Here is a 27,335-nt window from a genome sequence, read left to right on the forward strand (position 1 = left end):
AGTTGTAAAACATTAATTCAGTGTTGTACAAATATGTACTATTATAACGGTCAGTTAAAATATCACACACAATACACTTTGAAATGTTACTTACCAACTAAAATTGCTGTACTATAGATCCTGCCATTATTTTCCAAGATTTCATGGAACCTCAGCTGACATGCTGCAGCTGTTTCATAATCTGTGCCTAAGGCACGATGAACCTCAAGAGTGATAGTGCTTTTCTGTATGTATTGCAAAAAAAAGTCATCAATGCGCACAAGATACTGTGAAGTGAAGTTATAGGATGGATTAAGACCACGAATTACTGGGGTTGTCTGTAGTTCAAAGTCATAGAATGCATAGGTACAGAAAGTTGCAGGTTCCTGGTCACCAAAAGCAAGCACAGCTTCTGTAGAAAATATCACTTTACTGATGTGAATTTCAAACAGGTTTTCTCCTCTTTCTAAGTGGACAGTTTCATCAAATTCATCTACTGGATCCTCTGGCAGGATTTCTGGTTTGAATTTGTACTGTTTGGTACCATAGGCAATATCCTTTAGTTGAGCTACAACAAACAACATGAAATTGAACTAAACATGAAAATCTTTTTCTTGTCATCAACAAATGCTGCAACAGAACTCGATTAAATGACTGAATACAGAGAAAATAAAGGGTAATTCAATAATGTTAAAAAAATGTTATTTTTTTCAAACATTTCAGTGCTCCTAATCTGTATAATTGATTCTAGTTATCAAATGATTCACAAGTTTTATATATGGGGCCTTGTGCTCATATAAGTCACACTCCTATAAATCAGGAATAACTCCATTGAATTCAGTGGTTTTACACTATAGTTTCACTGCACTGGAGTTAATAATCGATCGCAAAGCAGTTATGAGAAAGAAGCCTTAAAATGAAACATCTTTTTTAAAAAAAGGAGCACTGGATTAAAAAAAACATACCAGAGATTTAAGCTACATATTTTTGCAGAGCTGATTGTGGATTAATGACAGAGGGAGTTCCTTATGGAATGCATAGGGTATAAATACCTCCCCCTGATGCATATACCTCCACCTACTGGTCTGCCATCTTCCTGTTCCCACCTTGGCTCTGTTCAGGTAAGTCCATCTCCCTTTCTCCTCCCTTCTAATCAAATACATTTGGGACCCGTAAAAGAGCCCCATCCCCTTTTTCTTACTGACCAAAGACCCACTGCATTCAGGTGTGATGAATTTTTGCAGTTGAAGGCATTTTTGCAGTTGAAGTATACAAATAAGTAAGTATACAAAATAAGTTTTATTTTTTGGGGAAAGAGAAAATAATAAAACCTGGGCCCAAGCCACCATAACATTCTTCAGTACATAGGATACACTTTTATAGTACATAAAAAGAATCGAGCCATTATTAAAATTCTCATTACATTAGTCCTTGTTAGTTATTGCTTTTTTATTTTTACATGTAAAATCATATTTTATATGAAAAAGAAAAACAAAGCTGGCTTCATTCAACTCCGCAATAATTTGTGAATTAATGGAAAAAATAAAATGAGTTTTGAAGAATTAAAAGAAGGTTAAATATTAGGAAATAACAGCCATTTCAAATGTAAACTTGAAAATAGAAAAATGAAAAAACAACTGGGCCTAATTTAATATTTTAACAATAAGATAAAAAAGCTGGAGTATTACTGTTTCTAATGTAAGATAAACCAGAGATGTTAAAAATAATTTATGTACAGTAGAACCTCCAAGTTACAAACACCAGAGTTATGAACTGACCAGTTTACCACACATCTGATTTGAAACTGGAGGTATACAATCATGCAGTAGCAGAGATGAGACACTCCCCCCCCCAAAAAAAGGCAAATACAGTAGAGTATTGTGTTAAACGTAAACCACTAACAAAAAAAATAAAGGGACAGCGGCATTTTTCTTCTACACAACATAGTAACATTTCTAAGCTGTATTAAGTCAACGTTCAGTTGTAAACTTTTGAAAATACACCGTAATATTTTGTTAATAGTTACGAACATTTCAGAATTATGAACAACCTCCATTCCCAAGGTGTTTGTAACTCTGAGGTTCTACTGTACAACATTTTCTCATACTTGAGACCTCTCTTTTGAGGCAAACATGTGAACCGGTTGCTCTGAAAACCTTTCCAATTTTGTCTTTATGCATAAAGTGTCATCAACATTTGCAGTACACCACTATATTTTTTGTGGTGAATACTATAGTTGCAATAAATGTTTAAATCCTAATAATTTTTGGCAGATTAGCTATATCAAATAAGATCAAAAACTGGATTAAAAATTTACCTTCTAATTTTCGGATGCGTGCAGCCCTAATGTCAAGAAGATGGACATACTGTTCAAGTTTTAACTCATAATCTTGCTGTAAACCCTCCATCTTCTGCGTCACTGCTTCAACTTCAGTCTGAAAGAATATTAGTAAAGATAGTATATTCTGATAATTTATCATATGTGGGGCAAAAGGTGTCATTTCCTTTTTTTGGCTGAGTTAAAAAATATAATATTAACAGAAATATTCTAAATTATGTACAAGGACAGATGTCAACTGTTGAAATTGAAGAATTAATTTTGGGGAAAACTGGACAGCTCAGGGGACTAATAATGGAATATAGATTAGGTGAAATAATATCAAATAATTTCTTTTAAAAATCAACATTTATTGTTCCAAGTAGCTGCAATAAGAATAGTATCCCCCTATTGCTTAGGAGAGCAGAGATTATGGTACTGTAGTGACTACAGACCGGCAAATACTGAGTTTTTAAGTGCACTCATTCTAAGGCTTCTAGATCACCTCTAGTCAGCCCAGATTGGAAGGGGAAGAGCTGTTATCACTTTTGTATACATTACATATCACAGTTTTAGAGCGTCAAGTATCAGAGGGGTAGCCGTGTTAGTCTGAAACTGTAAAAAGCAACAGAGGGTCCTGTGGCACCTTTAAGACTAACAGAAGTATTGGGAGCATAAGCTTTCGTGGGTAAGAACCTCACTTCTTCAGATGCAAGTGATGTAGTTTTAGAGTGGTCACCATTTCTTTGGCACACACCACGGATTTACAATGACGACTAATAGAAAAAAATCATTTAAATTCAAGATTAAATCCATATTTTGAGACTATGCAAAAATAGCAACCATTTCCAATTAATTAACACAACGATCTATTCTAATTCCAATAGAAATAGACTCAGGCCTTGTCTACAACATGGGGTAATGCATCCTATGGGGGTTGATTTCTAAAGCGCAAATATGTTGCATATTAAATGGTTTGTTTGAACTCTGATGGTGTGTTCTACAGATTTCCTAATGTGCTTTAACATTGCTCTGTGTAGTCAAGCCTCATTTTTAACAATAGTGATTAGCTATTTCAGTTTAATGCTCTAATGTTGTATTTCAAATTTTTATGGGTTTAGAATGACCTCCATTAAGTGAACAAGGTCTGCAGTTCCAGAGATGAGTTTGTCAGAGTAGCTGACTGGGCCAGAAGCTTTGCTTTGCCTATACACTTCAAATCAGTACTCACATATGGCTGCAAATAGACTTGTATTCAAGGAATGAGCTAGCAGAGGAAGCTTAGGCCTTGGCTACACACGACAGCGCTGTGAAGCGCAAGTGTAGTCGCGCTGCCAGCGCTGCGAGAGCTCTCTCGTAGTGCTGTATGTACTCCACCTCTCCGAGGGGAGTAGCTTGCAGCGCTGCAGGCGCTGATTACATTGGCGCTTTACAGCGCTGCACTCGGGGGGAGGGGGGCGTTTTCACACCCCTGAGCGCAGCAAGTTGCAGTGCTGTACAGCGCCAGTGTAGCCAAGGCCTTACAACCATGTGGATCCTGTGGACTAAACCGAACATTGCAGATGCAAACAGGCTACGCTGTCCCTGGTTATGGAACGTGGATTTCATCCACTCCCTCCCGTCTGAATTTCACCCTTATAGCCAATATTTATCACAATGGGAAATCTCCCAATGACCTCATATATATCAATAATTAGTTCTTTATGCTGAAAACTTCCTGAATTCACAAGTCTTAACCATTAATTCAAATTTCTTGATAGTAAAAAAAGTTAAGGTGCTGCTAATATTAGTATTTTGTTACAGGTTATTTTCCACTGCGAACAGTTTAGTACCTGATAATCTTTGTTAATTTTATGCTGCACAATTAACATATTCCGTGTCTTTTCAAGTTCTTGCACTGTTTCTGCATGTGTTGCTTGAAGCTCCCGCATGGCGTATTCCATGTCTTTATGGACGTCATCTTCTATTTTCCCTAAAAAGGTAAGGTCCCCATTCTTCTGCTGTTTGCGAACCTACAAGAAAAAGTTTGTTTGTTTTCTTATTGGAGAACAATTTTGCAGTACAATTAGGTGTTTGCTTGCATGTTTTAATCTACCGTGAACAAGACACTGGATATTCAGTCTTATTTTGGCAACAAAATAAAAGATTATAGGACTAATTCTGTGAGTTTCCAAGTGCCCCCTGCCAGAGCATCGGAGAAAAGATAGTTCAGCACCTCTCAGGACTGTGCACTATCCTATATTTAATTGTGTATCTGGAAGCAATGACATCACACAAGATACCTAGAAGAAATCAAATATCTATTCAACAACTGAAATTAATAAATTTCTACAGATTTACTTTAGGGGAGGCTTAGCTCAGTGGTTTGAGCATTGGCCTGCTAATCCCAGAGTTGTGAGTTCAATCCTTGAGGGGGCCATTTAGGGATCTGGGGCAAAAATCTGTTTGGGGATGGGTCCTGCTTTGAGCAGGGGGTTGGACTAGATGACCTCCTGAGGTCCCTTCCAACCCTGATATTCTATGAATCATTAATGAAAATGACTTGATGACTTAGCAGTAAGAATTGAAAGATAACATATGGTCTTTCGAAAAATATGTAAATATTTTGGTAACAATAAGAATCAGCCGTATATATATTTATGGAAAAGCCACAAATAACTTCACAATTGTCCTTTACATGGCCCAAAGCTGTACAGTTTTAACAAAGCAATTGAAAAGACTTGATACAGAGGATCTGAAGACTTTTGCCAAGTTGAAAAGCTTCAATCTATTAATGCAACTGACAAGAAATTAAGGCAAGATCTTAAAAAACATTAGTGTCAAGTTCATCTCCTAAAGCCTTATTTAGGATCCAATTCTTAAATTAGATCCTGCATCAGCACAGAGCTGTTATTAACTTTAAAAGAAGCGCATCCATATGGATCTCCTGGCAGTACAGGGACCCTGGGCAGCTACATATGACAGTTTCCCTGACCCTGTGCAGCTCCTCCATCTTTACTGGACATCCAAAGCACATTAAAGTTCCTGGGTGCTTGGCACTTTTGAAAAGCAAGACAACTTTCATAAGTGCCTAAATACAAAATTAGGACTCTAATGTTCAGCATCCATTTTTTAAAATCTTTGTCTAAACCTGCTTCTCCAAAATTGTTTTCTGATTCTTTGTAGTACGAGAAATCCGATCCATGGATATCATGATCTTGTTATGACATAAGTATCATCCATCATAAGAATATCACTCCCAGCACTGATACCTTCCTCTACCCATAAACCCTTAACAAAACAGAAAGTTACTAGAAATCTTTTTAAAACCTATCCAACAAGTGTTTTGGACCCAAAAAGGAACAAGTGTTAGAGATTCTTTAAAGCTGATTAGGGACTTGGCCAGTGCTACTGATTTTACATGGAAGGTGCTTATATACTATTGTTATGTGGCCCAGTATAAAACCCAAACATTCAATCAATCAGCTAATCCCAATGTAATTTGTGACTTTGATCTTATAGCATTTGGATGATTACAGATGATGTCATCTGTGTAAATTTAATCAGATGAAGTGCTGTTTGTCAATTCTGCATTATTACAGGCTCATCCAAAATATTCAGACTAATGAAAATACAGAGTCCTGTCAAGTTCAGCAAAAAGGATTGCATGAGTGTCTCATAGAAAACTTTGAAAAATATTCTATTTTAGATACAATTCTAATTATGTTATTATTTACTTTGGTTAGCTTTCTTTTTAATCTTGTTTTATTCTTTAGAATTAAGAACATCTGAGAGGATTGCTTTTCTACTGTGAGGGCATGCTCATGCACAGGTATATTTATCACCTATTTTAGTCAACACATATATATGGGCCATTAGACAGGTTGGTGAGGAGACATGAGTTGGAATATATTCGGAGGAGATCTTTATTATGGGGGCTGAATCACATATTAGTAAAGACAGAGTTATTATTCTTGTGGTGCTTTCTATGCTTTTAAAAAAAAAACTGGTATGATACTTAAAGTCCAGGTCAAGTGATTCTTCTCCCCCCACTTTTTTTCTTTGAAATAAAGAAAATCTATATGCATAGAATTTTAGTTGGAAGAACTTATTGGCTTTTCACCCAAGATCATAATCCTTTATATTGCCTCAGCCACAGACACTAGGGTTTTCAATACTAGTGGGATATTAATACTTTTTCTATTCCAGTCTTTTAAAAAAAAAGTTTAAAATAGTGATTTTTTTTGTTGGGGGATCTTTTGATTTTAGAAATGATATTTATCTTTAAGAGTCCAAGATGGATCATATATAATGTAAAAATGTGAATCTTAAAAGAAAAAAAATCAATAAAAAGGATTCGCCTGAACACAGGAAACAATCTTTTCCATTCATTTATTCTCTTTCACTTCACTGCAGTCTTGTTGTAAGCGACAGAATTACAAACTATGTGTAAGAGAAAAAATGCATTTTTCTGGTTCTTTTATAAATAAGCAGGAACAGGTGTTCAGACACCGGAGAGCATCTTTTTATCGTGCTTTCAGAGCTTAACATTTTAGTTTGGAGTATGCTTCCATTGCCTTCAAAATTAGTGAGCAAAAAGTTGTTTTTGATCAGCACTATAATAGGGTAAAGAGATAAATAAAAAAAACAGCAACTCTTTTCACTGAAATAAAAAAAAAAAAAAAAAAAAAGGTAAAATTTTAAAAGCAAGTGTCTGCCGATCTGGCCTAATTCACTTTTGATGTTATTATGAAATATGTACATAACCTAAATAAATTTCATCCTGCCATCTTTTCCTCTCTCCCTTTTGCTTTCCTGTAACTGGGGAGTGACATATGCACATGTACGAACAAGAAGCATTAGCTACTAAAAGATGCACAAATGATTCACCTCTTGAAGAGGCATTGTGTAGAGAACATGCAAAAGTTAAAGAGTTAAAAAGTAGAGTGGGACAGATCAAAACGTGATCAATTTCTGTATAAGTTACCTTTATAAGCATGAGGGCTTCACTGAGTTCTGTCATTTCAGTATCACTCTCCTGAAACAGAAATAGTCAATAAAAGGTGTTATGAATGTGTGAATGAATAATGGAGAGATACATTCAGAATAACATGGTGCATTCTCACTAAACATGACACTTTGCCTGATATCATGAATAAATAAACTCCATCATACTTCTGCATTCTTTTGGTTTTGCTTTTAAGAGTATGTGCACTATGCATAAAACATAGAAAGCTTTTTTTTGGTCATTTTCTAAACAGAAAAAAGTTTACCTTGGTGAAAAACTTCATGCGATTTTTCAGTTCATCTAGCTGTTGCTTGTGTTCCAGATAATGCAATTGCAGTTCTTTGTTCTCTTGGGTCAGCTTCTCATTTTGGTCTTATTAAACAAAAAAACAAACACCATACTCCATTTAATCCAACATAACTTAAAAAGTTGTGATACTGATTTTCAAATCTACTTCTATATAATAAATGCATTTTTAAATATTTGTCCCCTATTCCTTATATGTAGGAAGTCATATTGTCTTAGCTAGTTGCAAGATGAGGTTGAACACTGGTTTTCTTGACCTGGTCGTTGGAATTAATATAGGGAGGGTTGTTCTTACTGACATTAAAGCTCAACTCAATGCATTAAAAAAAAAAAATCTACGTTTAAAAAGAAAAACTGAAATACAGAGAAACCTTGAACATCATCACACTAAGTATTTTCAACCATTTTTGTGTAATATCCTTAGTCAACCATTAACTCATCTGGCATGGGGTGTAAAGATTTCCCCAAATTATCCACTAACATGCAATTAAATCCATATCAATAGCTAGCAAGCTTTAATAGGAATTTTGCATCAGTAAGGATGAAGTAAAGAAACTTCAGGATTAGGCCAAATGATTTTAAATCAATTTAGTTCTACCAGTGCAACTTTTCTAATATAGACCAGTCCTAAATTTAAACCTTTTCCAAATTACTGAGGTTCCTGAGACACAGATGTAGAAAATGTCTACCACTCTCTTTGGTTTATTGCAATGTTTTCTACAATGTGTATTCCTCCTCCCTTGACTATCTATTGAGGATCCCAAAATTATATTCCCTCATCCTTTGCTGTAATATTATAAATTCATTTTACTGGTTAGAGATACAGTCAACTTGATGTGCAAGCATTAGCTTTTGCAATTTCCATTTGTACTAATAGGAGTTGTTTGGATAAAACTCTACACATTTAGTTGAGAGTATATCCTTCTCCTTTCAAGAAAATAGTCTTTGACACCCTCTTAATGCTAAGACCTTTTCTGTTAACCTCAAGACATGCTCCATAGCTTATCTATATTTACAGAGTTGCTTTTTAGTTCTGAGGACTAAACGCAGCAGATACCAGAGTTTCTAGTTCTGAAGGTTTCAAATACTGGCATTAAACTAATTTGTTTTCTGTATTTATATGACACAATCACTAAAATTAAGGGAACTCATCAGATAAATCAACTTTCCTATACACAGCCATCTCAACTGATATGTCTTTCAACCAAAAAATCATAATGGCCAAACATACTTCCTCCCGCTACAAAACACTCACTTTCAATTGCAATACAGAACCACTAACAATGGTTTAATTCTCTACAACCATGGAGAAAACATGGTGTATGGCAGGGGGGGTCAGCATACACTCCTCCCCAGGCACACAAATCCTGTGGTAGTGGCTGCACTAATAGAAACAGCAGCAGCACGTAGGCCTCCTTCCCCCTAATACAAGTTGTGACATGAGCTGTCTCTGTAGACTTAAGACGACACCATTGCATCAATTAACATTTGGGTTACTGCTTAGAGGGTTATCTTCACAACTCTAAGCGTTACGGAAACATTATCTTTCTTAAGCAAAAACTTAAACTTGCGGGAAACACATGGTCAGGAAAGATCCACCTCATGAAAGTGGGTGAGAAGACTTTTCAAGCCCTTATATACTAATTACATACAAACAAATGAAGTTAAATTAATGTAATTTAGGTTGCAAAGTCAAGCACTTGAGTTAAGAAATATTCCATATGGTGCTCCCAAAGTAGGGGGTTGGGCCACTGAGACTGTTCCGGGGGTGAAGGGAGGGTTGTTGGGAGAGTGCCCAGCCCAGGTCTCTCCCACCCTCCTGGAGAGACTGTCTACTCCATGGATTCCTTGTGCAGTGTGTGTGCTATTATTACTTCAGTACCAGTAGGAGCCCACCCTTACATTAGAATATTAATGTTCCATTCCCTTATTACTTTGTCAGGCCACCAAAATTCTCCTCAACGATGCAAGTGACAGAAAGGAAGAGATGATTTGCAAAAGATATGCTCTCAGAATTATTTTGGGGACATTCTATGCCTTACACAGGAGGTCAGTCTAGATGATCAGAATGGTCCATTCTGGTCTTGGATTCTATGAATTTATGAAAAAAATTTCTCTCACCCAAATCTGAACAGAATCTCATAGATCAAACCTAAGTGATTTCTCAGACCCACTCCTTACTTCTGAATTAGCAATAATCAGCAGCTTCTGCCAATCATAACAGTCTTGTATTCAATATTTTACTTTTTCAAAATTATGTCCTTCCAAAACAAAATTATTTAACAGCTTCTAGGAGAATATTTTGGCAAAACAAACAATTTTCAAAGTCCTTTTGTGATAATATCCTCAGCTGTAATCAATATACACATTGTGCTGATCCAGGGGTCAGCAACCTTCGTCACGCGGCCCATTGGGGTAATCTACTGGCGGGCTGCGAGACATTTTATTTACGTTGACCGTCCACAGGCATGGCCCCCCGGAACTCCCAGTGGCTGCAGTTTGCTGTTCCCGGCCAATGGATCTCTGAGATGAGACTGGAAGACTCTTCATCAAGTGCCACAAAAAGTGTGAGGACAATCTAAACAATGTAGTCCTGTTCAAGTAGAATGCTAACACTTCCCCAGCATCCAGTGTGTGGAGTTTCTCCTCTCCTTTCTGAGCATGAAGCTTAGGCAAGAAAGTTGGTAAATATATTGCTTGATTGATGTGAAGTGAGAAACCACTTTGGAGAGAAACTGGATGAAGGCACAAGTACACCTTGTCATTACAGATTGTATATGGTGTTACAGATACCATAGCTCTCAATTCACCTACTCTCCTAGCCAAGGTAATTGCCATCAAAAAGGCTACCTTCATTGAGAATGGGGCAATGAACAGTTGGCCAGCAGTTCAAAAGGAGGACTCATTAATTTTGCTAACACTAGTTTTAAGTACCAAAGGGGAAATATATCACCAGGTAGAGGATCCTAACTGGTCCAGACCCTTCAAAAACCCAATTGACATGGGATTATAGAAAAGAGAGCAATCATCACTTAGAGAGTGAAAACCTGAGGTAGTTGCTAGGTGAACACTGATGGAACTAATGGCAAGAGCTTGTTGTGTCAGGTATAACAAAAACTTCAGCTCATATTGTATTGAAGCCTGGACTGGGGAAACCCCTTTTTGCTGAGACCAGATGGAGAATCTCTTCAATTTTGATGGATAAGAGTTCCTAGTAGAAGGCTTCCTATTATTCAAAGGATGTTTTGAACAGATCTCCTCCTGAGCTGTTAACCATGGAGCATCCAGGCTGTAAGGTGAAGGGCCTTTAGGCTGATATCGAGAAGGCAACTATAGTCATGTGAAGTCAGGTCTGGGTCTAGTAGTAGTGTCAATAGAACCCTGGCTGAGAGGCTCAGCAGAGTACAAAACCAATGCTGGCGAGGCCATGTCAATACTATAAGCATCACTCAAGCACAGTCCTCTAACATTCTGAGTAGGAGAGGAATTGAAGGATATGCATTCATGAGATTATCTTTCCAGGAAAGCGTCCGTCAGAGACCCTGGATTATGAGCAAATGAATTCTCTGTAACTTGAAGTCTTTAAACCATGATTTGAGGACTTCAGTAACACAGAGATTAGGGGTGTATTACAGGACTGGCTGGGCGAGGTTCTGTGGCCTGCAATGGGCAGGAGGTCAGATTAGATCATATGTGGATAAACTAAGGCCTGGGGGCCGGCTTGGCCATGAGCTCCTGGCCGGGGAGGCTAGTCCACGGCCCTTCCCCCGCAGCCACACCACCGCGTGGGCCGCACTCTGGCCCGCCGCTCCTGCTGGGCAGCGTGGGGAGTGCAGCTGGTTCTGGCTGGGTGTTGCGGCTGCGAGCTCCTGCTGCTGGTAAGGGGGCGGCGAGCGGGGGATTCTGGGGGGCAGTCAGGGAGGAGGGGGCGGTTGGATGGAGCGGAGGTTCTGTGGGGGCAGTCAGGGGATGAGGAACAGGGAGGATTGGGAGTGGGAGTCCCGGCGGGGCTGTGGATAGGGGTCGGGGCAGTCAGGAGACAGGGAGCAGGGCGGGGTTGGATGGGCTGGGAGTTCTGAGGGGGGCAGTCAGGGGCGGGAAGTGGGAGGGGACAGATAGGGGGCGGGGGCCAGGCTGTTTGGGGAGGCACAGCCTTCCCTACCCAGCCCTCCATACGGTTGTGCAAAGTTTGCCCACCCCTGGATTAGATGATCATGATGGTTCCTTCTGACCTTAAAGTATATGAGGCTCTGAGAGACCTGCTCATGAATAAAATTGATGACACTTCCTGTCAATGTAGATTACAAACAGGTCAACATGGGGAATTCCCCACAGTTAAAAAATGAACTTAACTGTATCTGGGCAGAAACCACTTGTGGTGACTTGTGAAAGACCTACTCAGTTGGGTCTGCTGGACTGTTCTGGACAGCCGGAAGGTGTGAGGCTTTGAGATGAACTGAGTTGATACAAAAGTTCCAGAGCAGCATTGCCTCTTGGCAAAGAAGGGTCCATCTGGCCCCTTTCTGTCTGTTCACACAGAACATCGCTGCTGTTTTGTCCATAAATACTAGTAAATCCCTTTCCTTGATATGGGAAAAGAAGATGTGACAAGCTACATGAATGGCTCTCAGCTATCTTATATTTGTATAGAGAACTACATCTTCCACCTGATCATAGCCCTTGAGTCTACAGAGATTCCAAGTGGGCCCCCCAATCTAAGAGCAGAAGAGTCTAAAATAAAGTCAAAATCAGTTAGGTTGGAAGCAAATGGAATGCCTACACATACATTGGATAGGTCTATCCACCAGTGAAAAGAGGCTAAGACACCAAGTATATGGGCACTCAAACCACATATGCAGTGAACGATAATTTGGGGAGTACACAGAACTCAGCCAGCCCTGCAGCTTCCTAAGACGAAGCCTGACATGTCAAACCACATAAGTATATGTGCCCGTATGCGTCAGAAGGAGGCCACGCCGCCTCGCTACACCACTTAATGGCTGAGGGCCGATCAGCAGAGTATTAGCAATGTAAGTCAGTAAGGAGTCTATAGTGAGCCCTCTTGCTGGGGCAGGCAGCAAACAGTGCCAAGCTCAGTCCTCTGGGTGGGGCAGGCAGCAAACAGTGCCAAGCTCAGTCCTCTGGGTGGGGCAGAACACAAGCAGTCTGTGGCCAGCTCCCTGGCTACGCAGATAGCAAACAGTCAGGCCTAAGTCCCCCGGCAGGGGCAGAACAAAAGCAGTCTATGGTCCAGCTCCCTGGCTGGGGCATACAGCAATCTTAACGCAGGCCATCTGGCCTAAGTTGGGGAGGCTGCCACCCCAGGGGTGGGGTTGGCAGCAGGGGGTATGGGGAACCTGGCCCATCCTACTCCACCGGGTCTCAGCCCAGGACCTTAACAGTGGCGGGGAATACCTCTTGAATTAGCCTCTCACCAGCCAGTCATCCAAGTACAAAACACTAGAGCTCCTAATTTCCTCAGGAACACAGCCACATGCTGTGTAAAAACACACTGAGCTGCAGAGAGGCCAAATGGCAGGACTGCAAACTGGTAGTGGGATCAGTTGACCATAAAACTGAGGTATTTCCTGTGGCTTTGATGTATTGCTACATGGAAATGTCTCTCCTTTAAATTGATGGCAACATACCAGTTGCCAGGACCCAGGGAGGGGATCATGGACGCCAGAGTGACCATGAAAAACTTTATTTTCTTTAGATATCTGTTAAGCTCCTTCAGGTTTAGTATTGATCTGAAATCTCCTTTACTTTTTAGATTAGGAAGTAGCAAGAATAAAACCCCTTTTCTCTGTGAAAAGGAGAAACTTCTTCTATGGTTCCCAACAGAAGGAGAAATTGTACCTCCTGAAGCAGAACTCCTTCATGAGAGTGGTCCCTGGAAAAGGACAGAGAAGAGGGGCAGAAAAACTGAAAGGTGTATCCCAATTCCCAATTAAAAGGCTAAGAAGCCTGTCATCAATCTGCTGTGAAAAAGCATTGGTCCCTCAAAAGGGAGATGCTGAATGGTTCATTGGACCTCCTGAAGAAGATCAATAGCCATGAATATCTATGCATTGTAATGGCCAATGCTATGGCTCAAGCAGTAGAATCTGCAGCACCTGAAGCAGCTTGAAGACAGGTCCTGGCCACCATCTTTCCCTCATCCACCACAGCTAGAAACTGTTGCCTGGCCTTCTCTGGCAACTTGTCCATACATTTTAAAACATTGTTCCAGAGGGAGAAATAACCCTCCAGTAATTCTTGGGGATTAGCAACCCAGAGTTGTAGTTCCACTGTTAAATAAACTTTCCTCCCAAAAAGATCAAGTTTCTTTGCATCTTTGGATTTTGCAGTAGACTGGAGCAGATTGTTCACATTCAGTACTGAGCCTGGTACCAGGAGCAGCTTCTTGTGGCTCTTGACAGGAAGGATTGTGGATACCTACTGGAAGATGTAGAGCAGGGAGGGTGCAAAGTCGATCTGGAGGCAGGTGGAAACCCCCCAGGGTTCCAATATGGCCAGTGGTATGGTCCCAGAACCCAATTTCTTACAGCCTAAAGGTCTCTAGGGGCAGGCCAATGCAGAGCTTCCACTTGATACCAGGGGTGAAAACCCCTCAGAGAGGAGTGATGGCTAACGTGATGTGGCTGACACATATACAAGCCATCTTCTGACTCTGAACCAGATTCATCTGACCAACGAGGTACAGCACCTTTTGGTGCCAGAGATTAGTGTCAGGAGTCCACAGAGGACAGCACTGGAGAAATCATAGCTGATTTGCCTCTTGACATTATCATATATGAGGGTGTACTAGATTGCCCAGAGGGGCCCTCGGTAATGGGTGCTGAATGCTGGTAGTTGGCAAATCTATACAAGTGTCCATTGGTACTGGGTGAGATGTTTCATGACCTGCTGGTGAAGCCGGTACCAAGAGACTCAGCAGATTACATGCTGCAGCATATGCCTCTGGCCCTGATATAGTCTCTTGCTGCTGAGTCAAAGATGACAGCATTACTGAACCAGGTGGTGCCATGAGGTCAGTCTCAGTGGCCTGTACTGGCATTGGACCCCGCCTGAGGTGCTACGTGCAACAGGGAGTGCCTCGGATTTAAACAAAACCCTCCATCTCGGCTTGGTTGCTGAACTTTGGTTCCAGAGACCTTGATTTCTTGGTCGCCAAATCCTTCGATGTTGTCTCCTGGTGCCTTTTCTTTAGTACCAGAGAAGGACTGGTATTGAGACTCAGCCAAGACAGGGAGAGTGCTCCTAACTGAAGCAGATGTGCTCAGTACATGGACCAAAGAGGGGGGCTCCAAGGGTGGGACCAGCGCTGCCTCCATAAAAAAGTGCTTTAGCCTAACTTCTCTGTCCTTTTTAGTTCTGGGCTTAAAGTCCCTGCAGATGTAACACTGTCCATGATGTGAGGTTCTCCTAGGCACTTCAGGCACTGACTGATATCGGTTTCTTGCATCCATTACAAGGTTTGAAGCTCGGGGACCAAGGCACGCCTCAGTACCAGACACCAGTACCCAAATGGCAGGAACTGAAGAGTATACTAAGTACGCCAGCAAAAGGAAGCCTACTAGTAAAAGCTAAACAGGGACTAAAGCTATTAAACAAGTATCAACTATATACAATAAGAAAGGGAAACATTTCCAGTAGCAAGATAGAATATTCTGACAATGGTCACGGGCGATAAGAAACTGAGGGGGATTGGGGTCAGCTCTGCCCTTTATACAACACCACGAGACAGCAGAAGGTGCATGCGCCGCCCTGATGGGTACTACTAAGGGAAAAATCTCTGATGCTAGTGCACACACACTTTAAATGGAATGGAAATGTGAAGTCACTTGGAGAAGTAGCAAATATCATCATGCACAATCTGCTCCTATGGATAAACTAAACCAGGGGTCGGCAACCTATGGCACGCTGCTGCCTGCCGGGGTCCTGGCCGCCGGCTCCACTCAGCCTGCTGCCGAACCCAGGCCGGCAGCGGGCTGGGCGGGATCGGCAGCCGGGACCCTGGCAGGCAGCAGCATGCCATTAAAAATCCTGCCCAGCCCAGCCTGCTCTTCTCTGCTTCCCACCCACCGCTCCCTCCTGCTGGGGCAGGGGGCAGAAGCTTGGTCCTGCCAGCTGCTGCTGCAGGGCAGCCTCCACCGGCAGCCAAGCTCCCTCCTCCCCCGCCTCTTCCCCCAGCGTGCTGGGTTCCTGGCCCTCCTCCTCTCCCTCCCTGCGGCCAAACAGCTGATGGTCCTGGAGAGGGAGGGGGAGAAGCAGAGCCGGAACCGCAGCCGCAGTGTGCTCGCTGCTCCGGAGAAGGAGGCGGAGGCGGAGGCGGAGGCAGGGCCTTGGGGAAGGAAGGTGGAATCAGGGCATATCCCCTCCAGCCCCCTGCCATGAGCCGTTCAGAGCAGGGGGCTGGGAGGATCCCCATGACTCCAACCCACATCTCCAGCCCCCTGCCCTGACTCCTGAACCCCCCCCACCCCTCTGCCCTGAGTCCTGCACCCCCCCACACTTCCCAGGCCCCTGCACCCCCCTCACACACACCCAGCCCTGACTCCACCCCCCCCCGCACATACCCAGATCCCCCACACACCATGCCGATTCCTGCACCCCCCTCACATGCCCCCAGCCCTCTGCCCTGACTGACTCCTGCACCCTCCTCACACACACCCATCCCCGTCCTGACTCCTGCACCCCCCACACCCCATGCCTTGACTCTTGCACCCCCCACATCCCCACCCTGAGCACCAAACGGAAGCTCCTGCACCCCCCCCCACATTCCCACCTGCACCCCTCACGCCAAATGGGAGCTTCCCAGGTAAGCACTCCACACCCAAACCTCCTGCCCCAACCCTGAGCTCCCGCCCTCATTCTAGCTCCTGGCCAGACCCTACACCCCAACCCCCAGCCTACTCCTTCACCCCCAGCCCTGTGCTCAGTGCACTCTCACCTTCAGCTCAGGGCAGAAAGAAAGGAAGAGAATGGGCTAAAACCAGGGAGAAGATAGGTACCCACTCTATGTGGGCAGGGCCGGGACTCCAGACTGGCAGTGGGCTGAGTGGGGCCGGCAGCCAGGAACCTGGCTGGCAGGAGCCGGCGGACGGAACCCCAGACTGGCAGCGGTCTGAGCTGATCAGCCCACTGCCAGTCTGAGCTGATCAGCCCACTGCCCGTCTGGGGTCCTGGCTGCTGGTCCTGCTCAGCCTGCTGCCAGTCTGGGGTTCTGGCTGCTGGCCCCTTGCCAGCCGGGGTCCCAGCCGCAGGCCCCGCTCAGCCCACTGCCGGTCTAGGTGAATGGAACCCCAGGCCAGCAGCGAGCTGAGCGGGCCGGCAGCATAAGATCAGCATTTTAATTTAATTTTAAATGAAGCTTCTTAAACATTTTGAAAACTTTCTTTACTTTACATACGACAATAGTTTAGTTATATAATATACAGACATAGAGAGAGACCTTCTAAAAAAACGTTAAAATGTATTACTGGCACACGAAACCTTAAATTAAAGTGAATAAATGAAGACTCGGCACACCACTTCTGAAAGGTTGCCGACCCTGAACTAAACTATAATCCCCCAAGAGCAATGAGTGCCTCTTTTGTTTACTATTTTCTTGCTGTCTTCCCCCCCAACATAAACATACATCCCCCAACCATTTACCATGATGCTTTTTCATTTGTATTAGCCATGAAAAACGTGTCACAGACCATGAAATCTGGCATCCCCCTATGAAATCTGGTCTTTTGTGTGCTTTTACGCTATACTACATCGATATCATGGGGGAGACCAGCGTTTCTCAAATTGGGGGTCCTGACCCAAAAGGGAGTTGCAGTGGGGTCAACAGATTATTTTAGGGGGGTCACAATATTGCCACCCTTACAGTGCAGAAGTAAGAGTGGCAATACCATACCATGTCATCCTTACTTCTGCGCTGCTGCTGGTGGCGGCTATGCCTTCAGAGCTGGACTCCCGGCCAGCACCTGCTGCTCTCCAGCTGCCCAGCTCTGAAGGAACCCCCACCAGGTCGTAGCATGCTCGGATGCATGACGTGATCCAAGACGAGATCCTGTGTGCAGAGATGGGGAGGTCTTTCATCCTTTCCGCTATTTCTACAAAGTGTTGAGGTGACTTGCGGAATGGTTTTGTCCCTTCAATGTAAAAAACCAAGGCTCACCTAACGTCCAAGAAGTGTAGGCGCTGCTCTTCCCTGTGTGCATGCAGCTTAGGGTAAAAAAAATGGGAGAAAAATCAGTCGGTTGTAGTGGAACTGAGACACCATTTTGTGGAGAAATTTTGGATGTAGGTGTAGCTGAACCTTATCTTTAAAGAAAACTGTATATGGGTCTCCGCGGTGAAGGCCCGGATCTCTGACACTCATCTGGCTGATGTGATGCACCAGAAATGCAACCTTCCAAGAGAGGTGTAACAGCGAACATGTTGTTAGCGGCTCGAAGGGTGGGCCCATCAACTTTGATAAGACAAGGATCAGGTCCCAGGGCTGGATTGGATCTCTCATCTGAGGAAAAACTCTCTCCAGGCCTTTGAGGAAATAGCTTACCATCTCGTGAGATAAGACCGATATAGTGTCAACCTTAGAATGGAATGATGAGATGGCCGCCAGGTGGACCTTGATTGAAGAGCTAGGCCCTGCTGTTTCCGGGATAAGAGGTAATGCAAAATGAGCTGCAGGGATGCTTGCTTGGGCCGAACTCCACACTGTGAAGACCAAATCGCTTCCATTTTTCCCAGTAAGTAGCTCTCATGGAGGGCTTCCTACTGCCCAACAGGACTTTACGAACTTATAAAGAGCAAGCTTGCTCATCAGAGGTTAGCCACAAAGATTCCAGGCCTTTAGATGCAATGCGCTGAGGTTTGGGTGGAGCAATCAGGTCTGGGAATAACGGGGACCTGACTGGAGTATCCACCAAAAGAATGGCTACTGCCAATGCTGTCTGGGCCATGCTGGAGCTATTAGAATGACCCACGCTCACTCCTGCTTGATCTTCATCAGAACCTTGTGAATCAATAGGATGGGGGGAAAGCACAGAGCAGGTGAGTCAACCATGGCGCCAGGAAGGGCTCCGTTAGAGACGTGGGGCTGTGGTCCCTCAGGAAGCAGAACTGCTGATGCTTCCTGTTGGTGCAAGTGACAAACAAGTCTATGTGGGGAAATCCTCACTTGAGAAAGATGTCCCGTGTGACATCCAGGTGAAGAGACCACTCGTGGTCAGAAAAGAAGGGCTTCCTGAACTGAGCTTGCACCCCCGGTAGGTAAAATGCTTTGAGGCCAATTGAATTAGCAATGCAGAATTCCCACAGATGAACTGCCTCCCAAAAGTGGGGGAAAGAATGAGCCCCTCTCTGTCTGTCGATATAGAATATGGCTGTGGTATTGTCCATAAGAACTGAGATTGTCCTGTTTGCGACGTGGAGCAAGAACGCCTGGCAAGCCAGGTGGACAGCTCGGAGTTCTCCGATATTGATATGAAGTGACAGATTCAGAGGTGACTGAGATGGGCTCCGCATCCCAGTGCTGAGGCATCGATGACCAGATATGCAGATGGCCGGGGCGTCGCAAAAGATACCCCCCACACACACACACAGTGTTGCGGTCTAACCACCAGGCCAGTGAATCTAGGACTTGAGAAGGTACTGTGAGAACCCTGTCCAGATGATGTCTGGAGGGCAAGTATATGTGGCCAACCAGGTTTGCAAAGGTCTGAGTCTCAGCCTTGCGTGACTGACACATAAGTGCACGATGACATGTGTCCGAGGAGGCTCAAGCAAACCTGAACCGTCATGATCAGTAGGGACTGAAGGGAGCTTATCAGAGATGAGATTGAGTAGAAACGGTCCTCAGGCAGAAGAGCTTTTGCCTGTAGGGAGTCAAGAATTACCCCCAATAAACTCTATTCACTTCACAGGTATGAGGGTCAATTTCTGAACATTTATTTGGACTGGAAGGTTGATTGTATGAGAGTGATGTTGGCCTCCACCTGCACTCTGGACCAACCTTTGATCAGCCAGTTGTTGAGGTATGGGAAAACGTAGACCCTCTTTTTCCTCAGAAAGGCCACCATCACTGCCATGCACTTGCTGAAGACTCTTGGGGCAGCTGACAGAACAAATGGCAGAGTCGTGAATTGGTAATGGGCCTGGTTCATGACAAACCTCAGGAATCTCCTGTGGCCCCAGAATATTGATATATGGAAGTATGTGTCTTTCAAGTCGACAGTGGCATACCAATCCCCTGGATTTCGAGACAGGACGATAGAGGCCAAGAAGATCATGTGAAACTTCAACTTCTTGATATAGCAGTTGTGCCGCCACAGGTTTAGGATGGGTCTGAGACCTCCCTTGGCCTTGGGTATCAGAAAGTACTGGGAATAGAACCCTTTTCTCTTTAGAGCTAGTGGAACCTCTTCCACCGCTTCCATTCAAAGGAGGGATCAAACTTCTTGCTCAAGCAGAAGCTCAGAGAATGGTCCCTGAAGAGGGACCGGGAAGGAGGATAGGGTAGAAAAACTGGAGGGTATACCCGGATTCCATTGTACTTAGGAGCCAGTGGTCTGAAGTAATGCATTCCCAGGCTTGGAGGAAAAAGGAAAGGCAGCTGGAAAATATAGGGTTAACTGGGTCCTGCAAGAGGGCTGTTGGTAGGTCATCCTCGAATGCTACGTCAAAACAAGTACCTGGAAATGCCGGACTGACGTGGGGCCGGCTGAGAGGGCCCTGCGGAGGATGAGGATGGAGGCAGCCTTTGTCCAAACCCCCTGTTCCATCTCCTCCTCTGATCCTGCCTAGGTGGCTGAGAATAATATCGGCCAAACTGCTGAAGCCTGTAGGACTTCCTTGAATGTGTGGGCATGTATAGGCCCAGCAATTTCAGTGTCACTCTGGAGTCTTTAAGGCCATGGAGTCTGATGTCCATGAGCTCTGAAAAGAGCGAGGAACCTTCGAAAGGCAGATTCTGTATTGTCTGCTGCACCTCTTGCAGGAATCCTAATGACTGCAACCATGAGTTCCTGCACATGGTGACAGCTGTGGCCATTGTCCTGGCCGCAGAATCAGTAGTGTCTAGGGCTGCTTGCAAAGAGGTCCTGGCCACTGTTTTGCCCTCCTCTACAAGTCTTGGGGAAGCTTCTCCTTGAACTTGTCCTTTGCTCCCCACATATTAAAATCATAGTGAGCCAGCAGGGCTTGCTGGTTCACTATATGGAGTTGTAACACACACACACACACACACACACACACACACACACACACACACAGAATAAGCCTTTCTCCCCAGCAGATCTAGCTTCTTGGTGTTCTTTGCCTTCGGTGTCGGTCCCATCTGGCCTTGACAGTCCCTCTCTTTGGCTGCCATCATCACAAGAGACCCTGGGGGAGGGTGAGAAAATAAACATGTGCAGCCTTTGGCTGGTACACAGTACTTTCTTTCCCTACGCTTACTCATAGGATGGAGGGAGGCTGGATTTTGCCACAGAGATTTTATGGGATTCATAATAGCCTCATGGAGGGGAAGTGCTATCCTTGAGGCCCACCTGTCACTAGGATGTCCAGGAACCCCTCACAAGACTCCTTCACCTCCTCTGCTTAAATGCCTAAGTTAGATGCCACCCACTTTAGTAACTCCTGGTGGGCCCTGAAGATCGGAGACACCTCCTTGCCATCAATGCCTTATCAGGTGAGGAGGCGGCAGTGGTGCACACGGTACCAGAACAGTGTCTGCCCTGCCTGCTGCGGGAGGGGCCTGTTTCTGCTGCTCCGTGTCAGATTTTGCGGTTCCCCGTGGTTGGTACCGGAGGTGGGTTCTGGGGTTTCATGGTGCGGTACCAGAAGGACTAGGCTCTCAGAGGCTAAAGAACACAAATATCTCAAACCGGAGCCTTGGTCTGGTGGAAACCCCCACAGATTCCAAAACAGTCACCGCAACAATGCCAGTCCCCATGGTTCCATCAACCAAGCGCCCTGGTGCGCCATGGCAGTAGCTGTTCCAGCCACAAAAGACTGACGTGTGGAACGGTGCCGATGATCCTGAAGGCTTCGATGGTGTGAATAGACAGACGCTGCCTCTGACTCCGAAGAGGAAATGGAGGAGGAACATGGAGGTGCCAAGCCATCCAGTGCCAGTGAGCGGTGCTGTGGAGAGGCCCTAGGAGAGGCACTCAAAGGGGGTTTTCCTCATGAGATTGGTCTCGGTGCCATTCTGACAGTAGCGGAGACCTCCCTATCTCCCTTCTGTACCGGCAGTGCCAAGTCCTTACCCTCTGGTGACCCCGGAACCGGAAGCAACAGCAGGTCCCTGGCCTCAACATATGCTTCTGGGTCACAGGCACCTGGAAAGTTGTGTCTTCCAGATACCTTCCAGATACCTGTCAACGGGGGAGGGAGAGGAAGCGGTGTCACTTGTGATGGACTGCAAGGGGGTATAAGACACTACTTACCCTATACTCACCCTATAACTGTGGCAAGATGGTGAGAACAGGGGTTGCCTTAGCCTGGTGATCCAAAAAATGGGGTGGTGAACAATGGGATTCAATTCTGGGAAGAGTGCAGGTGGAAACCTGTCACTTGGAATAAGTGCCCACAGGAGACACTAGCAGAGATATCACATGTGCAGGTCATCCCTAGCCATCACACCTTTCTTAACCAATACACTTTCATGCTTCAACAACCACACTGTACTCTTGCCTTAGACTGATCAGAAAGCCCTGATTCCCAACAGTTAGTTTATAAACTAAAGACACACATGAATCAATGTTTTGTAACCTTTATCTTAAGGTATTTTATCCATTCTGGTATCAACTAAGCTGCAAATTCTTTGGCCCCAATCCAACAAAGCACTTACACACCTGCTTAACTTTGAAGTCACTGGATCTACTCACAACCTTAAAGGATCAGATGATATCCTGCTTCACAGGAAAAAGGCTAACTGGAAACGGTGATCAGAAAATCAGAATAAAAAAATAGAGTGGTAACTGGATTTGTACCCAGCTATGAACAAAAATTAATGTATATTGAGAAGATTAAAAAATAGCTGGCCACATGATGGGTGAAATAGAGACAACTGTACAACCTCCAAATGATTGTATGGTATACACACACACACCATAGTATAGTGCATGGAGTCTGAATAACAGTGGCTCATATTTTGGGAGGGAATGTCAGACACGCCCTCTTGTCAGAGAGAAGTTATCACAGTGAAGGATGACAGTAAATAAGCCTACTTTTACTCTGGCTTCCTAGAGTGAAAGCATTAATGCAATTTTAAAATCCCAATGGATATAGTTTCCTCATTCAGCACATACTTAAGCACATGCCTAACTTTAATGGGATTATGTATGTGATTAAAAATTAGTCATGAGTTTTAGCACCTTGCTCAATCAAGGCCTTGAAGTGTGGCCCATAATCATCAGTTATAGGAACTGAACTTTTCTATTACATGCATACTGGGCTAGAACTAGAAAGGCAGAAGAATCTTGCACATGCAGCACACTGAGAAAAAGACTGCTATTTTATAAATATACCTCTTTCTAGTTTCATTCTGTCAAGGATTTCACTTTTGTCTGCTAAGTCAGACTTTAAGGCAGTCTCAAGTTGAGCAATTTGTAATTTCAGTTGCTGTTCCTTTAACTTCCATTGCTGTTCATGGCTCACACTGAAGGCACTGCAATAAAACATGTGGCATGTGAAGAACTTTTAAAAATCAACTTCAACAAAAATAATAAAGAAAAAAGCTTTTAGTGGCACAGAGACTACTGTCATCATGTTTTAGGAATTAAGTAAACATATGCTGGTCTGCTGCTGTTGAAACCAAGGCGCCTTTCTCAGGCTGCGGTTAAAGAACATGAAAGAGTTTGTGGGATGAGCAAAGGAACTGGCCTTAATTTAGAGCTCCAAAGTCAGAAAAGTTGGCAGTGTGCAACATTTGTGGGACTAGGAAAGGAATTCAGATGCATATTCCAGGGGAATCCACAACTCCAAACCTCAGCAACAGACAACTGACAAAACCATTCTTTCCGCATACAAAACCTCTTAATGTAGAGACCTGTGATTACCCACCTGATCTCTTTTAACATCTGCGAAACATAGAGAGTCTAAAGCTCTGTTGCCTGTTCAAAGAAATATTACTATTACAGTTCTCATACTGTAAAATGATTCTGATTAAAACAAGACTACTTTGTGTCCTACTAAAAAAAAGCCTAGGGGATAAGAATAACTATTTTTGTCGTAACACATTATTTGGTTCTAAACCGAAAACCTGTATGCAATAGGGATGGGACACAGAATTAGAATTTCTGAAACCATCACAAAAAATTATTCAGTTTGAAGCAAGAGTAAACATATGAAATACTTCACAGTTAGGATAGAACATGTAAAGATATATGCAATGTGTTTTTGCATAGTTAACAAGATGAATGTTACTTTGTGCTGTTCACATCATTATTTAACAATGCACTCATTGGCTTAAAAATGTTCTCCTGGGCTTCAGCAAATCATAAACTAGCTTATTCACCAAAGGGCAAATTGTAAAAAATGTTCTGCATTTTTGTGAATAATCTGAAACTGTACAATAATATATGAGGCAGCTCCTCATGAATCTGATTTGGAGAAGCTGATTCCAACTGGAATAGGTATGTAACAAAAACTACAAGCAAAAAAACCCCAAACTCACACATATGTGCTTTCCACACCTAAATTGAAATGGAAATTGGATGTCTCAATGGATTGGCTGTGATAAGGTAAAAGTGAATTAACATCTAATGAATCAGGATTAGGATTTGCATAAGGAATTGAAGTAAGAATTATTGTAACATGAAATCTTGACCCTACTTTTTAGCTGACTAAAATAATTCCAAGATACTCGGGAACATCTCATGTTTTCCCTGAATGCAATAAGTGAAAAGTTAAATGTTCACCATTTGTTAATTTTCAATGCTATTAACATATTCTACAAAGAAATGAATTTGAGAGGCAGTGTGGCCTAGTTATTCAGTGTTTCTCAACTACTGGTCTATGGACCGGCGCCAGTCAGTGGCAGCCTCCTTGCTGGTCCCTGAGATTTCCCTGAGAGAGTTTAGGAAAGCAGAAAGCCAGTCCCTGGTATCAAAAAGGTTGAGAAACACTGGGCTAGTGGACAGTCAGAAGACTTGAGCTCTATTTCTGGTTCTGACACTAACTTGCTTTGTGATTCTGAACAAGTCACTTCCACTTCTCTGTGCCTCTCATTCTGCTCCCACCACTAGTCTGTCTGGTCTATTTAGATAGGAAACACTTCAGGACAGGGACTGTCTGATTCTGTGTTTGCAGAGTGCCTTTTACAATGGAGTACTGATTTTGGTTAGGGCCTTTACGTGCTACGGTAATATAAATAAGTAATAATGTGTACTTCTCCCTCCATTACTATAGTTTTGGAGAGGTTTCCTTGAATCCATGGTACCAGCAATATTTGGAAACATGTAGACTTAAATTATTCATGTTTTGACTGACTGACTAATGTGAAGAATGGATTATTTCAACATAAATTATAAATGGTTAAATCTTGAACAAAAAAAAGTCATATGTCCTCAATCTTCACTCATCTGAAGAAGAAGAAATTGCAAGTTCTTGTGAGTATGCTACTATGTAGGTTTTCATCTATATTCACTGTTACTATGGCTGTTTAATTGCTACATAACAAAATACAGGTCCGCATTATTTCAGTTGTCAAAAATGCTATGCTCCAGTGCCCTTCATATGGGCACAAAGATCACCAACAGTTGTTCTGCCAGTAATATCAGAATTTGGATTATTTAAATTAAGAACAAATTTAGAAGTCAGTCCTTTCCAAGCCCACATAACGCTAATGTTAATATGTGTAAGTTAGTCTGAATTCAGTCCATAGCTATCTTCCCCTTTAAATTTAGGGTTACATTCCATTTGAATTTATGTGGGATTTCTTTTGAAATTACTATATTCCACCACACTTGGAGCCATCTGGGTAACTATAAATGGTAAGCCACATCTGAAACCATTTCCTTTGCATGGATTGTGTGCATGACCAGATCTGCATTACAAGAGCCTATGAAAACAATCCCTACAACCCTGTTATTCATGCAACTGGTTTGTTGCCTAAATAGTAAGACTTCACTGACAAACTCATACTTGTGTATGCAGTGTTGTGGTAGCCATGTCAGTCCCAGGATATTAGAAAGAGAAGGTGGGAAAGGTAATATCTTTTATTGGACCAACTTCTACATTTTCAAGTTTACGTAGAGCTCTTCTTCAGAAGTTAGAAAGCTTGTCTCTCTCAGAAGTTGGTCCAATAAAAAAATATTACCTCACCCACCTTGTCTCTCTAAAACTCATACTTGCTCTCTGTAAAGTCTTGGGGCCAAAGCCTGCAGTCCTGGCTTCAGCAAAACTACCACTGATTTCAAAGGATATTTCTGTGAATAAGGTATAGGGTAAGGAACGCAGGGGTTGAGTCTTATTTTCTAGTTCCTATATCATGATATCATCCCTTTGGCATCTGTGGTCACTGGTATGTCCACTGCTAGCAACAACAGTAAATATAGGCACAATCCATGTGTGTAACAACATTGGAACTACAGAACAAAAGGTATAGCACACTCAGTTTGCTTCCAGTTTATTTACACTGGAGATTTACCCGTCTTCACTGGCTCCCTCTCTACAATATAATCCTTTATATTTGAAGGGACAGTGAAATCAATTGGATAAATGAAGTTATGGATGAACAGAGGGGTTATTTGAGGGAGGGAGGAATAACCCATGTGGCAGTTAACTGGGAGTTTCCGTTTATTGGGATACGGTTAAGTAATGTTTTAATTTATCAGTTTATTTTAAAGGTCTGTTCTTTTTAGTTGCCCCACTTAATCTTGCAAGGCAAGAGATAACTTCAAATAAGATTACAAGCTTTGCTTTAACGAAAGTTATTTCTTTGCATAATTGAAAAGGAGGAATTATGGTGTAATAAGAAATATTAATTCACCATTTAAAAGCCAGAGGAATCCACAACATCAAACTTCAGCAACAGACAACTGACAAAACCATTCTTTCCATATATAAAGCTTCTTCACGTAGAAAGCTGTCATTACCCACTTAGCCTTAAAACAATCCTTAAAAACAATTGGATCTCAAATGCTTTCACCTATTTACATTTGTTTGTTTGTTTTTTAGCAGGAAGGTAACAAATATAATAACAACTCAGCAAATATCATCAGATGTTATTGTATTTACTTCCCAGAGGTCCTCTAAAAGTTGCCAAGTTGACAAACTGCAAAATACAAGTTCAAAACACAAGTCATTTGGGGGTGGAGGGGAGAGGGGGCGAAAAGAAAAAAGACTTCTAGCATTCTGGCTACTTCCCCAGGAAACTAATTAACTGTACAATATGTCCCTGATTATTTTAATTATTCCACCTGGACAGAAAAGGTCATGCTCTCCTTCTATTAGAAGAAAGACTGTTGCCTTCAATTTATGAAAAGTTTATTTCAACATCACTTTTTCTCTTTAAACTTTTGCAAATTGACTAATTATTTCAATTTTCTACGCTGCATTAGAGACTGAGTTGCACCTTATCAAGCTTCATGTTCATAAGATTTAGTATTTAATATTTTATTTATGTGATTCTAAACACTGCTGACAGGATTTACACAGGCTTTAAGTAGAACCAGCACAAAGGAAACAGTTGCTATTAAAATAAACACAATTAGAAAATGTCACCAAAACTGTCACAAA

General features: G+C 42.9%; 1 protein-coding gene across 5 annotated transcripts in view; it reads right to left on the reverse strand.

Annotated features, from left to right (window-relative positions):
- RPGRIP1L (RPGRIP1 like) overlaps positions 1-27,335 on the reverse strand; it is a 126,747-nt gene that overhangs the window by 62,979 nt on the left and 36,433 nt on the right. For 2 of the 5 annotated variants that reach the window (XM_054048740.1, XM_054048741.1), the window contains exons 10-15: positions 23,123-23,262; positions 7,549-7,655; positions 7,263-7,313; positions 4,129-4,308; positions 2,297-2,414; positions 95-547 (exon numbers count right to left, since the gene is read on the reverse strand). In XM_054048740.1, coding sequence (XP_053904715.1) covers positions 95-547; positions 2,297-2,414; positions 4,129-4,308; positions 7,263-7,313; positions 7,549-7,655; positions 23,123-23,262 — 1,049 coding nt within the window. Of the gene's footprint in view, positions 1-94; positions 548-2,296; positions 2,415-4,128; positions 4,309-7,262; positions 7,314-7,548; positions 7,656-23,122; positions 23,263-27,335 lie in introns of those variants that run through there. The other 3 variants (XM_054048744.1, XM_054048742.1, XM_054048743.1) reach the window with 3 other exon arrangements.

This window comes from Malaclemys terrapin, chromosome 14, assembly GCF_027887155.1.
Source record: "Malaclemys terrapin pileata isolate rMalTer1 chromosome 14, rMalTer1.hap1, whole genome shotgun sequence".
Taxonomy (NCBI): Eukaryota; Metazoa; Chordata; order Testudines; family Emydidae; genus Malaclemys; species Malaclemys terrapin.